At 41.7% G+C, this 18,526-nt stretch overlaps 1 protein-coding gene across 1 annotated transcript in view; it reads right to left on the bottom strand.

Annotated features, from left to right (window-relative positions):
* Positions 1 to 7,359: 7,359 nt before the first annotated feature.
* Positions 7,360 to 18,526, bottom strand: part of LOC143288815 (myoglobin-like) — a 17,803-nt gene continuing 6,636 nt past the window's right edge. Inside the window, exons 6-11 of the mRNA XM_076597489.1 lie at positions 17,736 to 17,835; positions 17,021 to 17,138; positions 15,194 to 15,245; positions 11,361 to 11,430; positions 7,931 to 8,033; positions 7,360 to 7,460 (exon numbers count right to left, since the gene is read on the bottom strand). Coding sequence (XP_076453604.1) covers positions 7,360 to 7,460; positions 7,931 to 8,033; positions 11,361 to 11,430; positions 15,194 to 15,245; positions 17,021 to 17,138; positions 17,736 to 17,835 — 544 coding nt within the window. The remainder of the gene's footprint in view (positions 7,461 to 7,930; positions 8,034 to 11,360; positions 11,431 to 15,193; positions 15,246 to 17,020; positions 17,139 to 17,735; positions 17,836 to 18,526) is intronic.

The following is an 18,526-nucleotide window of genomic DNA, read 5'->3' as shown; positions in this document are numbered from 1 at the left end:
GCGTGGCTGAGTGGTGTTTCTCCCTGTCGCACTCTGACAATAAACACTGCACGCACAAGGCTGAATTGCTCTCTGTTTATTACGTTCTCTTCCAGTGTTGTGGCTCGACTGCCACCTCTCGAACAACAAATACACAGGTATGACAATGCTCGTGATTATTAGAAAGGTAAAACACCACGCATGGCATCCATCATTTGAATTGATATGCCACTTAAAAAAAACAACAACAAAAAAACAAACTAGTTTATCACAAACATTCTGATTACAAAGCTCGTAATCATCCGAAAGGTGAGTATACGGCTACATATCACCAATCTTCCAAAATATGCCAATGCACGAAAATAATATATATAACTACTGACATTGCTTTGCCTTACATTATGGGAGAATGCAATGACAGAAATCTGAGAGGATAATGATATACTTGTGAGTATGTAAAATTAGCTAACTTTTCTCTCAAATGGTCAAACATTAAGATGATCCTTAAAACTGTCGGCCCACACTTCACTTTTATACCACTTACATGTCTGTGCTAGCAACCAACACACAACATTTGTTACCAGAGTTTTGTGAGCCTAGGATTTACCTCGTGATGGTTTGGCATTGCTGAGTAGCTTACCTACGCTGAAAACATGGATAATAACGTTTTATAGTTGTTGTTTTTGGTTGTTGTTTTTTTTGTTTGTTTTTTGTTGTTGTTGTTGTTGTTGTTGTTGTGTATGTGTGTGTGTGTGTGTGTGTGTGTGTGTGTGTGTGTGTTCTAAACCATCTCCCCGATCAGTATTGATCAACGATGGGTTGCAGGACAGTAATGCCAGAACAGTACTAAATATAGTAGAAATTTACTATGGTAATTGAATGTGTAAATGCACCACTTCACTTCTCACTACTCCGTGCAGAAGCACAACATTTTGTTATTTTCAAAATAAATATTTGTCGTTTTCATGATAAAAACAAAGAATATATGTGACCAGAGTTTGCCTGTTAGATAACACAAAGCATGTATGCTGAATAAAAATGGGAGGTGTTTTGAAATGGATTGATTCGAATGTGAATATCTGTGACTGGGTCAATATCGATCTTCTAAATAACTAGAGAAATTTAGCATTAATCCATTGTGCATGCCACATGAGGTTTATTCTGGTTACGGTGATGGTTTCATTGTAAAACATATGGTCTGGTTTATTTAATATGCTATACGAGTAATAAAAGTGTGAATCCCAACAGGGTTTACCTCAGTTAAAATTGCTTCATTGATACTGGTTTGGAACATTGTTCCTGGAAGTGAGACTGAGCAATAGGACAAAAATCATTCGAATTATCAGAGTGATTCCCATTCAGAATATTAAATATATCAATGCGGGTATATGTGTGTGTGTGTGTGTGTGTGTGTGTGTGTGTACGTGCCTCTGTGTGTGTGTGTGTGTGTGTGTGTGTGTGTGTGTGTGTGTACACGTGTGTGTGTGTGTCTATGCGTCTGTGTGACACTGTGTGCGTGTATGTGTTTCTGACATTGTGTGTGTGACACTGTGTGTGTAAAACTGTTTTGACACTGTGGATGCGTGAGTGTGAATGTGAATGTAAGTGAAAGGCTAGACCTGGGTACGTGTGAGGCACTTGACAGACATACATGCAGACAGACAGACAGATAGACAGTCAGACAGACAGTCAGAGTCATGTAACACAGAGAGAGAGTTCTATATCAAAGATTTTTCTTTTCATTCTGAGCATCGATATCAACACAGTCATAGATATTTGCATTTTTATATATCCATATCATATCACATCCCTCTTTCTTTCCGTATAAATGTTTTGTGTTATTTCTCATGCAAACTTTACTCGCACAGACAATCTATGTTTTGTTTAAAAGCAAAACATATTTCTTTAAAATGTATCTAAAATGAAAATGTGCTTTTCGTCAAGATTATTCTGTCAGAAGTAAGGAGAAGTGAAACGGTACATTTACACATTGGAAAAAAAATTACCATAACATACTTTTTTTGGGGGGAGGAGGGGAGGGAGGGGGGCGTAGTTTTTTTTTCACTCAGTTTAGTATCATTCCTGGCATTATAGTCCTACATTCCATTACAGCCCTGGTAGTACTGACCGAGGAGGTTCTTTAGAACACAAGAACCAATTCAACTTTATCATCTCTGTTTGCAGCATGGGTAACCTATTTAGCAATTTGAAACCATCGACAGATAAACGCACATAACCCTGGTATCTAATGAGTCATTAACTCGAGGCTTGGGTCTAATGACTTGATAAAAGCACACTTACTCTGATAACAGACTGGAAAAGTACATATGTAGTATCGACTGGTTTTCTTGCTAGCCAAGCTGTAAAGACAATGATTACTATAGACCTTTCAGTGCGAGGATAGCCGTATTGTTCATCTTACAAGCATTTCTGAAGAAAACAATATTGCGTATTTTGCATTTGCCTGAGAACATCATTGTTATGATTATTCTACATTGTTAAATCAATCCTTATCACTGCCCACACTTTGGTCTATTTTCTCTTGCCTTTTGCTTGCGTGTTTGTCCCTAATTGCCTCCCATCAACTGTACAGCTTTTTACATCAATTTGTACATTAAACGTAATAATTTCCACGACAAAACATTCAGTTGAAAGATGTGGCGCCATAGAAATAAGAAGAGGATATTAAGAGACCCATCCCAATAAAGATTATGATAATGATGGGGTGCATTACAATGATATCAATCCTGCACGTAAGCGAAAAAGCGCAAAGTTGTTCAAAATCCAGGATTTGTAGAAATACTACAGAAGTGGCGTGGCGCCATCAGTCAGCTGGAGTCTTCACAGACAGACTTGTCAGCGTGGTCTGCTCTCTAGTTAGTGCTCTTGGTCATCATCTGCCTTCTGGTGGCTTCCCTTATGTCCTTCATGGATGCTATAACTTCTGGATAGTGACAGACATGCGGTCGGTAAAATAAAAAAAATAAAAAAGAAGAAGATATATATATATAAAACTAACACATTCAAACACATAAAGAACATGGATATTGTTTTACGATCCTGCCACCCCCAAAAAAGAAGAAAAAAAAAGAAATAGTAGTGCTGGAATTCTCACTGGTTGTCAAAGGTACAGAGGAGAAAAAATAGCAACAAAAAAAATACAAAATTGAATATTGATATGGCTCATAAAATACAGACAGGAAAACAAGTGGTGGTCAGGTATTGTATTTGAGTGCACAATTAGAAACTAATGGCAAACACACACACACACGCACGCTCGCACACACACGCACGCACACGCACACACACGCACGCACACGCACACACACACACACACACACACGTGCCTGAACATTTAGCAATAACGTGCTTGAACACGCACACATACGCGCGTCGGAACAAACAAAGAAGTAGGTCATTTGAATACATACACCTGCACACATAGCCCACACAGAAACACACCGGCACAATTATGATGGAGTCTCCCGTCGGTCCGACGGATGTGTAGGCAGGCAGGCTTATCTGTCGGTGTGTGTCCTCATATGGGAGAAGAGGCCGATTCTGGATGCGCAGCACTTCCCACAGGTGTTGCAAGGGAAAACGTCTCCAGAAGTTGAGCCCTGCTTCCTTCGCTCACGCTTCTCCTTAATCAATGGCCAGCATTCTCTTGTTTTCAAACGTCTTTATGCCACTAGAGCACAGCATCCTCCAGCGACAGCGGTCAAGGGCATCAGTTTCCCAGGAAGCGATGTCTATGTCACAGGCTTTGTCTTCAAGGTGTCCTTGAAGCGCTTGCAGGGTCTTCCAAGTTCACGGTGGCCTTCCTTCAGCTGGCCATTCAAAAGCATCTTCGGGATCCTGCTGTCTGTCATGCGGACAACGTGTCCTGTTCAGCGTAGCTTGCACTGGATCAGCAGGCTTTCGATGGTGGGCAGGTCGCTCCTCTCTAGGACCTGGAGGTTTGAGACCCTGTCTTGCCACTTTATGCCGAGGATCTTTCGTAGGCATCTCTGGTGAAACTGCTCAAGCTGTTGAATGTGACAGCGATACGTCGTCCATGTTTCACAGACAGATAAACGCACATAACCCTGGCATCTAATGAGTCATTAACTCGAGGCTTGGGTCTAATGACTTGATAAAAGCACACTTACTCTGATAACAGACTGGAAAAGTACATATGTAGTATCGACTGGTTTTCTTGCTAGCCAAGCTGTAAAGACAATGATTACTATAGACCTTTCAGTGCGAGGATAGCCGTATTGTTCATCTTACAAGCATTTCTGAAGAAAACAATATTGCGTATTTTGCATTTGCCTGAGAACATCATTGTTATGATTATTCTACATTGTTAAATCAATCCTTATCACTGCCCACACTTTGGTCTATTTTCTCTTGCCTTTTGCTTGCGTGTTTGTCCCTAATTGCCTCCCATCAACTGTACAGCTTTTTACATCAATTTGTACATTAAACGTAATAATTTCCACGACAAAACATTCAGTTGAAAGATGTGGCGTCATAGAAATAAGAAGAGGATATTAAGAGACCCATCCCAATAAAGATTATGATAATGATGGGGTGCATTACAATGATATCAATCCTGCACGTAAGCGAAAAAGCGCAAAGTTGTTCAAAATCCAGGATTTGTAGAAATACTACAGAAGTGGCGTGGCGCCATCAGTCAGCTGGAGTCTTCACAGACAGACTTGTCAGCGTGGTCTGCTCTCTAGTTAGTGCTCTTGGTCGTCATCATCTGCCTTCTGGTGGCTTCCCTTATGTCCTTCATGGATGCTATAACTTCTGGATAGTGACAGACATGCGGTCGGTAAAATAAAAAAAAGAAAAAAGAAGAAGATATATATATATATAAAACTAACACATTCAAACACATAAAGAACATGGATATTGTTTTACGATCCTGCCACCCCAAAAAAAAGAAAAAAAAAAGAAATAGTAGTGCTGGAATTCTCACTGGTTGTCAAAGGTACAGAGGAGAAAAAATAGCAACAAAAAAATACAAAATTGAATATTGATATGGCTCATAAAATACAGACAGGAAAACAAGTGGTGGTCAGGTATTGTATTTGAGTGCACAATTAGAAACTAATGGCAAACACACACACACACACACGCACGCACGCACGCACGCTCGCACACACACATACGCACACGCACACACACACACACACACACACACACACACACACGTGCCTGAACATTTAGCAATAACGTGCTTGAACACGCACACATACGCGCGTCGGAACAAACAAAGAAGTAGGTCATTTGAATACATACACCTGCACACATAGCCCACACAGAAACACACCGGCACAATTATGATGGAGTCTCCCGTCGGTCCGACGGATGTGTAGGCAGGCAGGCTTATCTGTCGGTGTGTGTCCTCATATGGGAGAAGAGGCCGATTCTGGATGCGCAGCACTTCCCACAGGTGTTGCAAGGGAAAACGTCTCCAGAAGTTGAGCCCTGCTTCCTTCGCTCACGCTTCTCCTTAATCAATGGCCAGCATTCTCTTGTTTTCAAACGTCTTTATGCCACTAGAGCACAGCATCCTCCAGCGACAGCGGTCAAGGGCATCAGTTTCCCAGGAAGCGATGTCTATGTCACAGGCTTTGTCTTCAAGGTGTCCTTGAAGCGCTTGCAGGGTCTTCCAAGTTCACGGTGGCCTTCCTTCAGCTGGCCATTCAAAAGCATCTTCGGGATCCTGCTGTCTGTCATACGGACAACGTGTCCTGTTCAGCGTAGCTTGCACTGGATCAGCAGGCTTTCGATGGTGGGCAGGTCGCTCCTCTCTAGGACCTGGAGGTTTGAGACCCTGTCTTGCCACTTTATGCCGAGGATCTTTCGTAGGCATCTCTGGTGAAACTGCTCAAGCTGTTGAATGTGACAGCGATACGTCGTCCATGTTTCACAGCAGTACAACAAGGTGGTCAGCACAACAGCTGTGTAGGTTTTCATCTTGGTGCTGAGCCTGATGCCTTTGTTGTTCCACAGCCTCTTGTTGAGTCTGCCAAAGGCGGAGCTGGCCTTGGCGATGCGCATGCGCAGCGTCACTTCTGCATCAAGGGCTCCGTTGCTGCATAGGGTGCTGCCCAGGTAGCAAAACGTGTCGACTGACTTGATCTCTGTGTCATTCATCTTGATTGCAGGTGGGGGAGAGGCACTGGCGTTCTGTGAGCTAGCCGGTTGGTGCATGGACTCGGTCTTGCTGAGGCTGATGGTGAGTCCAAAGCGCCTGCAGGAGGTTGAGAACCTGTCCATAATGAACTGCATGTCCTCATGGGTGTGTGCAGCAAGCGCGCAGTCATCAGCGAAGAGGAACTCTCTCATCAGTGCCTCAAACGCGGCGACTTCATGCCAGGTCCAGGGTGTTTGAGGCACTGATGAGAGACTGGCACAAGTACTCAAGCCTGAACACACAGACATTACATGCTCGAACACTCGTGCATACTCATGCATGCATCTGTGGCCACATGCCTGTTCCAGCATAAACACACACACACACACACCATTCAAACACACAGTCCCTTCCAGCAGTCACTGTACCTGTCTCTCCTTTCTCTGACTTCTTCAGCTGACCACGTGAGGGCTGAACAACATACCTGTCAAAACACATAATGCCATGTAATGATCACGAACGAAGCAACAGATCATCCTGTGAGATAATTTCTCACACAATGTCCGACAGCATTTCAAACAACAAAACACTAAAACATGAATAATCTGAACAACTGGACGCCCTGTCTGATAACATCTGAAAAACTAAGCGAGCTGTATAAGAACACCAACACATGCTGTTTAGAAACATCTAAATAAAGAAACATGCTGAACAAATAGCATCTGAAGGACAGAACATGCCTCTGCTAATGGTAACCATGTAACAACCAAAGTACTACAAACACATCCCTTCTTTTCAGGTAAATGTGTTAATGCCGTCATGCAGTATGCAGTATTAATGACATGCAGAAGTTTTTCCTTGTTTTTGTGTATAAGGCATCCTTCTTCTTCTTCTTCTTCTTCTTCTTCTTCTTCTTCTTCTTCTCGTTCGTCAGATGGATATCCCAATCACTGGGATCCCAGATTCAAGCTCTCGACTGTTGGCCGCCGTTCTTTCTCTGTCTCTGGACCTTGCAACTGGAATGAACTTCCTCTTTCGCTTCGTCAAGTCTCCACATTCAGCTCTTTCAAGTCTGGCCTTAAAACTCACCTCTTCCCAAAATATCCTCCCTTCCCTGCCTCTTCCTTGTCTTCCGTTTCTCCAGTTTTAGGGTTATGCATGCGTGTGAATGACTGGTGCGAAAGCGCTTTGATTTGTCTCTGCACAAGAGCGCTATATAAATACCATTATTATCATTATTATTATTATCACTGCGACGAAGGCAGCCGTTCGCTGCAGGTCCTTCCACACAGCTGTACAACTTCCGGGTCACTGGAGTTGGCTCTGGCCAGTTCCTCTTTCTGAGTGCCTGATGGGGAGGGCGCGGGACCGCAGTAAACGGTTCGTTGTCTGAATTCCAGTCCCACATGGGCCCCATGCTGAGTGACCAATACAGGATGGTTTCCCAGAGCGCTTGAAATGATTGTGTTGAAGAGGTGTTCTTGGCATTCTTCAGATTATTTTGTTTCTTTCAGGTCTTCTAGGTGACATATAAGTTGAATGGTGTTTTCTGCTTGTCCCATCCATGATCTCCCACGTTCTAGACGGCTGTGTTTTGGTTTCTTCTCTTGGGTTTCTTGGGTTCTGAAATATGCCATAACCTGCTGTAACCTGCGTCAGGTCTGCATATTCAACGAAGGTCAAGAAGATATAGCTTGGTCTCTGTGGGAGTGTCTTTCGTCGTTCCCAGGATCAGTCTCGTCGCTTCATTTTGAGTTCTTTCTAACTTCGGGAAGGCTGCTTTGAGAACGTGTCGCTAGTCCTAGTCGACCTGGACACCTGGGAAGTTGTTGTCCCAGAACGATCGGCTTGGAGGCACACGGTGCAGAAAGACCTCTCCAAGTTCAAAGAGACGCTTGCCCAGCGTCACGAGGTAAAGGTACTGAGGAGAGGGGTTCGAGGCATGAGAGACATTTTTTAAAGACTTTTATGGATAATTAAATGTTTAAGATTGTGTGCAGGCTTTGAGCGGGAAGACCCAGAAACGTCTGCTAAATTTGGGATACTTTTGGGTATTTTGTTTTTCATTCCTGCATTCATTTTTTTACTCAAACATTATTTCATTCACTGATGGAGAAAACAACAAGGAAGAAGACAAAACAGCAAACACCTTTTGGTTTGGTAAACATGGTCCTTCGATCTCGTGTATAAGGGCAAGAGAGAAATAGTGGGAGTTAATTCCAAATTTCAAACAGTTGATATTCGTATATCATTTTGAAGAAAAGAAAATAACTGATACCACTATCCGACACCATGTTTTCTTTGTAGTCAGTACAAAGGCAACGCGACTCACTTGGCGACTATCTGGAGATGACGGCTGCGGAAATTTACAACAGCAGACAGCAAATTGTTGTAGGCTTGTCTCAGGTCTTCACTTGCACTATTCTTCACTGCAAACACACAGAAAGGATAGAGTTCACTAAGCATAGATTTTCATAAGTATCTTTTCGATCTGTTTTTCTAAGCATGCAGTGCTGAATGCCCCACCGCATTTCTTTATAGCATGAATATCAATCCCTATTCATTTCACTTTTTGCTGATGTTTTCCAGTTAATTTGTCGTGTTTTGCCTGCCAGACAAATCCAAAGCACATTTTCTGGATATTCACTCACACTCACACGCATACACGCACGTTCACACACACACACACACACACACACACACACACACACACACACACACACACACACACACACACACGCACTGTTGAGGAATGAATTAACACACAAAGAAATTTTGGAAATGACAGAGTCATGTACCCATATTCTGAAGGCCTTGGGACAGATCTTCCACGGTAGCAATGAAACGCTGATGACCAGGAAGCATGTGGCTACGCATCTTCAACAAAAAGGCCTTCTTATCTGAAAAAGAAAATCATGGTTAAAAAAAAAAAAAACAAATCTTAGAAACACATCTGACATCCCATCAGCACGCATATACGTATAAAAGTTTTATTGTGTCTTAAGTTGTAATATTATTGATATACTGAATATGGTTTTAGAACAAACATGGACAGAAAATCAAGTTCCAAATATCTGCCGAAATTGTGTTCGGGAAGTTCTTGTATTCTGGTCATTTCACCTAGGAGACAAATGTTTCATCTTCATTTGTTTAACAACTCACTCCCTTTCCATCATATGTGTTGAGAAAATAATACAATCAGTTAGCTACACTGAGATTTAATGTGGTGTGGCTGAGAGGGATAACAGTCCCAAGACAGTGTTAGCAGGGAACCTCTCTAACACCACGTTGACAGCCTAGAATGACACCAGTGATTATAAGATGTACAGTGAAAATGTCAATTTGTACTATGGGTGCCAAAGATTAATACTCAACACATGGAATACCATTTAGATGCTCTTCCATACGGTTTATTCCAGTTTCATGTAACACAATCTTCTTAAATCTAATTTCATCAAACATAGACATTTAGCACAATTTCAACAGCCTGACAACACGAGTGGGAGAAAGTATACCACCTGGAGAATGTTGAACCCCCGTTAGAGCGTCCAACACCTGCAAGGTTCCACTCTGAGCTACAGCGCCGCCTCTTGCCTGTCAAACAGAATTTTATTTTTGAACGTAACGTGACCTTGTAAAAGCATAATGCTACTGCTGCGAAGGGCCACGTTTGACGATGAAAAGTCCGTTTCATGATACGATCGTATGCAGCAACCGTTCCTTGAAAGACGCACACAGCATCTCACCTTTCAAGGTTTTTTTGGCTCACTGCTGACCGTCAGCTTTTTCTGCCTGCGACACCCTGGACGCTATGAAAGGTCATTTTGGATGACTGATGACTTGCGCGATGAGTTTGTTTAAAGTGAAGAGGAGTTGCCCAACGTCGACCTCACTCTCTCGTCCGGGTCCACCAATTTCCAGTGGCAAGACTAAGTCGAGACGACTGGAGGATGAGCACGGATGCAGTGGATGACCAAGATATCCTTTCGGTGTCTCATCTTGCTCTCTGCACTCCACAGTGCGTTGCTGTAACCGCCTTCCTCTCCGTTGAACCGATAGGTTTCTTCCGCAGATTCTGCCGGATCCAGACTTCGCATGCATGGGTAGACACACCCCGGGGGCCAACTGCGTGTGGCATGCACACAGCACAGTGGAGCTAGATGGCCGTCGGTGGCTCTCCTGAGCCGACGCCCTTTTATGGATCTCCATAAGGGTGTCTAGCCACCCGCCTCACCAGTCCCGGAAGGGAGCAGTGGGAGTGCCGGTTTAGTCGCCGGCAACCCGACCCTGAACAGGTTGTACTGGATTACAGGTTACCAGTAGCAGATCTAATGACCTGACCTGACGCTACTAGAGGTAAGCTAAAGTAAGTAGTAAGATCGACAGGATGCCATCTGCCGCATGCAGCTGTTTCCTGCATGATACTGATGTGTCGTGGTGGGCCTAAGATAAAGACGTGTTGAACATTGATATTCAGTGACAGAATTACAATACGAGTAGAACCATTACTTTCATATATGGCGTCTTTTCACGTGTTCGTGATAGACGAATAATTTCTGTTCTCCTTGACAGTGTTACTTTCCGTCCATACTATGAAGAAAAGAAGAAGAAAAAGAAGAACAACGACAACGACAACAACAACAACGATGACAACAACATCAACAGCGACGTCAACAACAATAACAACAACGACAACGACAACAACAACAACAAAAGCACTAGTGGTACTGAACATGGTAGAAAGGACGGATACTACTGGCTGTATGAATAGACTAGAATATGTCTTTATTACCAAGTTTACCGGGGTCACAAGGAATATTGTAAATCATCACAAGGAATGTGTCAGTAGAACAGACAACAGAAAGTCCAAATCCTAAAGTCCCATCTCTGTAGGTCTAAAACCACTTCATGCATGTTTACCACTGAAGTAAGCAATGCATGTCAACTATAAATGGTTCTGAGAAATAGATTAAAAAGCTGAAAAGCAGACATTAGAATCACTACAAGAAACGTCACCGAGGACTAATAACTTTTTCCTGTGTGTGTTCCGCACAGCTAGACAATACCACCAATACTTATCATGTCTGGTTTTCTCTATAATAACTCGTGTCTGCAGGAAAAAAAAACCTGCAACTATTAAACCTTCACAAACACACACACACACACACACACACACACACACACACACACACACACACACACACACACACACACACACACACACACACACACACACACACAGAGTTACCTGTAACGGCTGGTCAGATACCCCTTCATAGATCAGACCATCAGGCAATGGGTTGTCCTCACCACCCCACCTGTCGGAGCCACAGAACAAATCTGATAAATCTCTTAACAGTGAGATGAACCGTTTCTCACCCAATCGTGCTTCATTATACTTTATGATTGTCACCCACGTGATACTTTATGACTGTCACTCACATGGTACTTTATGTTTGTTGTCACGTACAAGATACTTTGTGTCTGTCACTAACATGATTCTTTGTGTCTCTCACTTACATGATTCTTTGTGTCTCTCACTTACATGATACTTTGTGTCTGTCACTTACACGATACTTTGTGTCTGTCACTTACATGACAGGTTATGTCTTTCATTTACATACTTTATGTCTCTCACTTACATGGTACCATACATATGTCACTTACATGAGACTTTATGTCTCTCACTTACATGAGACTGTATATATATATATATATATATGTGTGTGTGTGTGTGTGTGTGTGTGTGTGTGTGTGTGTGTGTGTATCACTTACATGATACTTTATGTCTGTCTCTTACATGATACTTTATATGATGATGGAGTCTCCCGTCGGTCCGACGGATGAGTAGGCAGGCAGGCTTATATGTCGGTGTGTGTCCTCATATGGGAGAAGAGGCCGATTCCTCATGCGCAGCACTTCCCACAGGTGTTGCAAGGGAAAATGGCTCCAGAAGTTGAGCCCTGCTTCCTTCGCTCACGCTTCTCCTCAATGGCCAGCATTATCTTGTTTTCAAACGTCTTTATGCCACTGGAGCACAGCATCCTCCAGCGACAACGGTCAAGGGCATCAGTTTCCCAGGAAGTGATCTCTATGTCACAGGCTTTGAGGTTTGTCTTCAAGGTGTCCTTGAAGCGCTTGCAGGGTCTTCCAAGTTCACGGTGGCCTTCCTTCAGCTGGCCATACAAAAGCATCTTCGGGATCATTCTGTCTGTCATGCGGACAACGTGTCCTGTCCAGCGTAGCTTGCACTGGATCAGCAGTCTTTCGATGGTGGGCAGGCCGCTCCTCTCTAGGACCTGGAGGTTTGAGACCCTGTCTTGCCACTTTATGCCGAGGATCTTTCGTAGGCATCTCTGGTGAAACTGCTCAAGTTGTTGAATGTGACGGCGATACGTTGTCCGTGTTTCACAGCAGTACAACAAGGTGGTCAGCACAACAGCTGTGTAGGTTTTCATCTTGGTGCTGAACCTGATGCCTTTGTTGTTCCACAGCCTGTTGTTGAGTCTGCCAAAGGCGGAGCTGGCCTTGGCGATGCACAGCGTCACTTCTGCATCAAGGGCTCCGTTGCTGCATAGGGTGCTGCCCAGGTAGCAAACCTTGTCGACTGACTTCATCTGTGTGTGTGTGTGTGTGTGTGTGTGTGTGTGTGTGTGTGTGTGTGTGTGTGTCTGTCTGTCTGTCTGTGCCTGTCTGTCACTTACATGATACTTTATGTCTGTCACTTACATGATACTATATATATATATATATATATATATATATATATATATATATATATATATGCACACATATGTCTGTCACTTACATGAGACTTTATGCCTGTCACTTACACGATACTTTGCGTCTCTCACTTACACGGTACTTCATGTCTGTCACTTACACGGTACATTATGTCTGTCACTTACACGATACTTTATGTCTCTCACTTACACGGTACATTATGTCTGTCACTTACACGATACTTTATGTCTCTCACTTACACGGTACATTATGTCTGTCACTTACACGATACTTTATGTCTCTCACTTACACGGTACATTATGTCTGTCACTTACACGATACTTTATGTCTCTCACTTACACGGTACATTATGTCTGTCACTTACACGATACTTTATGTCTCTCACTTACACGGTACATTATGTCTGTCACTTACACGATACTTTATGTCTCTCACTTACACGGTACATTATGTCTGTCACTTACACGATACTTTATGTCTCTCACTTACACGGTACATTATGTCTGTCACTTACACGGTACTTTATGTCTTTCACTTACATGGTACCTTATATCTGTCACTTACATGAGACTTTATGTCTCTCATTTACATGACACTTTATATATATATATATGTGTGTGTGTGTGTGTGTGTGTGTGTGTGTGTGTGTGTGTGTGTGTGTGTGTTTTGTGTGTGTGTGTGTGTGTTTTGTGTGTGTGTGTGTGTGTGTGTGTGTGTATGTGTCACTTACCTGATATTTTATGTCTGTCACTTACACGATACTTTATGTCTCTCACTTACACGGTACTTTATGTCACTCACTTACACGGTACTTTGCGCCTCTTACTTAAACGATACTGTATGTTTGACACTTACATGACACTTTGTGTTTGTCACTTACATACTTTGTGTCTCTCACTTACATGGTACTATAAATCTGTCACTTACACGATACTTTATACTCTGAATCCAGGACCATCATTAAGGCCAAGCTGCAGAACAAGTGGAAGCAGCAGCATCCACGCCACAACAGAGCAGACCTGTACTATCTGCTGACTCGTCGAGAGCAGGTAGCCATTTTCAGGCTCAGGACAGGCCACAACCGCCTGAAACACTACCTATACACGAAACTCTGTATCGGCGACACAGAGCAGTGCCCCTGCAGAACAGGCAGCCAGACAACAGAACATCTGCTGCAGTCCTGCCCGCTCCACCAAGTGCTCCGAGAGAAAACCTGGCCCGACCCAATCCCAGCGGCCCGGAAGCTCTACGGAGGACTGGAGGACCTGCGACGTACTGCCGCCTTTGTCGAGCAGACGGGGGAATTCATCTGATATATGACGAACGAGACAACAACGATACTTTATGTCTCTCACTTACACTACACTTTATATCTGTAATTTACACGATACTTTGTGTCTCTCACTCTCATGACACTTTATGTCTCTCACTTACATGACACTTTATGTCTGTCACTTACACGATACTTTATTTCTCTCACTTCCGTGACACTTTATATCTCTCACTTACATGACACTTTATGTCTGTCACTTACACGATAGTTTATGTCTCTCACTTTCATGACACTTTATGTCTCTCACTTACATGACACTTTGTAATTTACACGATACTTTATGTCTGTCACTTACATGACTCTTGATGTCTGTCACTTACATGATACTTTATGTCTGTCACACTTACATGATACCTTATGCCTGTCACTTATTTTATACTTTACGTCTTATGTCTATCACTTACATGACACTTTATGCTGTCACTTACATGATACTTTAAGTCTGTCACTTACATGATACTTTATGTCTGTCACTTACATGATACTTTATGCCCGTCACTCGCATGACACTTTGTGTTTGTCACTAACTCTTTGCATCTGTCACTTACTAGACAATTTATGATTGTTACTTATAAGACACTTTAAGTTTGTCAGCAACAAGACGCTTTATGTTTGTCACAAGCTTATTACAGTGGCAGAGCTTCATTTTTTCTGCCAATTAGATATCACGCATCACTTTAACTTTTAGAACACACTCATGTGTTTGTTCTTTGACGAATCATTTACCATCTGATTTTTTTAATTGCTTTTTCCCACAATGACTTATTGTGTGGATATCAAGTTTTGATCCATTAAACAAAACAAAAAGTAAAAAGAAAAAAACTTTCATGAAATTTACATATGAGAATGAAAACAAATATACGATCAAAGAAAACATTTGAAATAATGGGTCACACAGTCCCCGATAACCACAAGACTGGCCGTTTGCTTTTATTAGAGAACTTGTTTCAGCCTTGTCATTTATAAATCTGTTTCAAAAAAAGGGAAGTGAAAAAAAGGTTTACCCTCTAAGATACAGCCTCAGTGTGTTGAAAAATGTAGCTGGTGACAACTTCTCTGCAACAAAGAAGACAGCACACACATTATTTAGCCCAGACTGGATTCCATTCAGAAGAATGAAGACTTTTGTTTTAGAATATTTAACTAGAAGCGGCGAGGCATTTGTAGTTTAGATGTGATTCCCGCGGAGTTAAAAACTTGCTTACACGTCCCCATAACCCGCTTGTGTCGCACAGGCGTTGCATAGTGGATCGCCAAATGCTTTTTTTTTTTTTTTTTTTTTTACTCACTCACTTGTGTAAACAAAGCGAATATGTTGTAACCGGGTGTTCGGTTGGCTGTGTATGTGTGTGTGTGTCTGTGTGTCCGTGGTAAACTTTATCATTGTCATTTTCTCTGGAACTACTTTGTCAGTTTACACCGAATTTGGCATAAATAGGAAAAATTCAGTTCTTTCCACTCATTCTGATTATGATATCAATGCACCTCTTAGCACACACACACACACACACACAAATGAAAATTAAAAAAGAAGCCAAAATATTTGCATCAAAAATCATTGTTGCATTTATAATTTCTATATACCAAACCTCGCACTTTGACTTCGTATACTGACAAACTGATTAGAAGCAGTCAATTTAATCATTTGCTGTTCAAATAGGAACGTTGTTTGCTTAGCATGGAAGCTACATTGATACATACATCTCTTTGGAGCAACTTACTAAACGGGAAATCATTCTATCATTTATGCAGTGGGAACTAATTGATTTATCTAAAACGGACCTCTCCCATCTAAAGCTTTACATTTTAAAAATCATGACTCAATACATTGAAACTGAGGATTTTGTGTTTTACACTCAGTGTAAAGGTCTTTCAGTATGTACATTCGCCTGAGTGGTCTTTTTCGGAAAATCAACAATCGATAGCGTGCATTTCTTTATGATATATATAAATATTCAATGATCGCGTGCGCTACTTCGGAGGCTGCCATGTTGTTTTGTATAGCATCTCCGTTTCAAAATCCAACATTCAATCGATAATTCACAATAGCACATGATGGAAAGGAAGTGAAGGAGGCCGTCAAATGTTTATTCAGGGAAGGATATGTGCATGTCTCATCACTTGCTGGGCTATGTCCCAAACGACCATGAAAAAAAGTCAATATATCTTAATCGTACAGCTGTCAGTTGAGGGAAAAGGAAAACCCAATCAGATACTCCTTGTGCAACAACACCATAAATTTTGTAACTTCTCATATATAAGCCCTTTTCTGCTCTTACGACGCTTTTTAATACTTTGATTTGGCCCTGCATGTTATTACTTTCGGGAAAAAAAACTCTACTTTTATATCAACTTTAAGACTGTAAACACGAACATTTTTAGGTCACGAAACTGACATTGACACAATGTTTTGTGTCGACTGCTACTGACAGAAGCAGCGGAAGTTTTGAACATCGATACATCATCGTGCAACCATTTAGATACCCCCCTCCCCAACCCCCCAGATGGAAAATCTTTTGCCGAGTCGATCGACAAGAACGACAGTATACCATGAGAGGAGACTGAGGTAAGCTGACGATGTCTAGACTACCTACTTTAGTGCAAGTTTCCGCAGTGAAGACTGGTTTTAGGTTTTAGGTTATGTGATGCCGAGCAGATGCCTGACCAGCAGCGTCAGCCAATGGAGGAACAACAGCATACATATTGTTGTTAAAGCTTCACAATGTGATCACCAACACAGAAACAATCCACTGTCTTGTGGGAGAGATGGAGAGCACACAATACTGAATCACATCCTCCTGTATCTTATGACACAGAGTAAAGGAACTCACCATGCGTACGAGATGAGGTTTCCGTCATGGCGTCTACCGCATATGTGAGTTTAACGAGGCCATCGGACACGGATTTTTCATCCCCGCTCTTCACTCCTTCCAGAATCGCTAACAAGGCCTGAAAGCAGAGAATAAACCTGTTCATTGTTGTTGTTATCGAATTGTTGTGCGCATTTCTTTTGAAAATATGCCAGGAAACTGTAAAGAATGCTGTGTTTGCTGAAACTATTGACTGACACCAAAATTAATGAACATGGTTAGAAACTTTTGATGAAAACGAATGCGTCTATTCAGTAGAGCGTTCTACAGAAATCACTGTTTTAGCTATCAATATTTCCCTCTGACATTTTGAGAACAATAGATTTCAGGTCCTATTTATGTAATTAACTTTTTGTGCAAATACTGCGCAACTTTACAGTAAACTTATTACTTAAGCGCTAGCGAGATACGAACAGGAACAACTGCCATTAGTGCAGACCACCATTTGCATGACCAGCACTCGGGGTTTATGTACAGGACAATAATCTCCCCTTTTTTCAGCTGATGTAGTGTCATGTTTATGGTTCATTGAAACAATCAAACCAAAAGATTCACTCTGCGTTTTATTTTCTTGTGTAATAACTAGTTATGTTAAAGCACTGCTAGTACGGTAATATGAACATGTCACAACAGAACTGCACATAGACACACATACCCAGAAACAAAAAAATCTGACCTTGGTACCCTTGCCAAAATCTATCTCTATAGCGGTGCTGACAAGGGTGAACCACTCGGATTCTTTCCCACCAGGCAGGCAATAGAGGGCGCTCATATTGCTGATCAACATAAAACATATAGACATGTTAATAAACATCATTGCTGATCAACATATAACATATAGACATGTTAATAAACATCATTGTTGACCAACATATAACATAGAGACATGTTAATAAACATCACTGCTGATCAACATATAATATACAGACATGTTAATAAACATCATTGCTGATCAACATAGTGATAAGAAATTCTAGGGAGAGCTGGACAGTACAAGGTCCTCAGAGAAGAAGACACCCTCAGTCAAGTGTTTCGGCCCCAACAGAAAACACACAGACATGTTAATGAACATCATTGTTGATCAACATATAACATAGAGACATGTTAATAAACATCATTGCTGATCAACATAAAACACAAGGACATGTTATTAAACATCGTTGCTGATCAACATTAAACACACAAGGACATGTTAATAAACAACATTGTTGATCAACATTAAACACACAAGGGCATGTTCATAAACATCATTGCTAATTAACATGAAACACACAATTACGCATTAACAAATATCATTGCTGATCAACATAAAACACAAGGACACGTTGATAAACAGCATCGCTGATCAGCATATAACACACAAACATGTTAATAAACATCATTGCTGATTAGCATATAACACACAAACATGTTAATAAACATCATTGCTGATCAGCATATAACACACAAACGTGTTAATAAACATCA

The sequence above is a fragment of the Babylonia areolata genome, chromosome 1 (genome assembly GCF_041734735.1).
Source record: "Babylonia areolata isolate BAREFJ2019XMU chromosome 1, ASM4173473v1, whole genome shotgun sequence".
Taxonomy (NCBI): Eukaryota; Metazoa; Mollusca; class Gastropoda; order Neogastropoda; family Buccinidae; genus Babylonia; species Babylonia areolata.
Note: the sequence above shows the minus strand (reverse complement) of the source record. Positions and strands in the feature narration are given on the sequence as shown.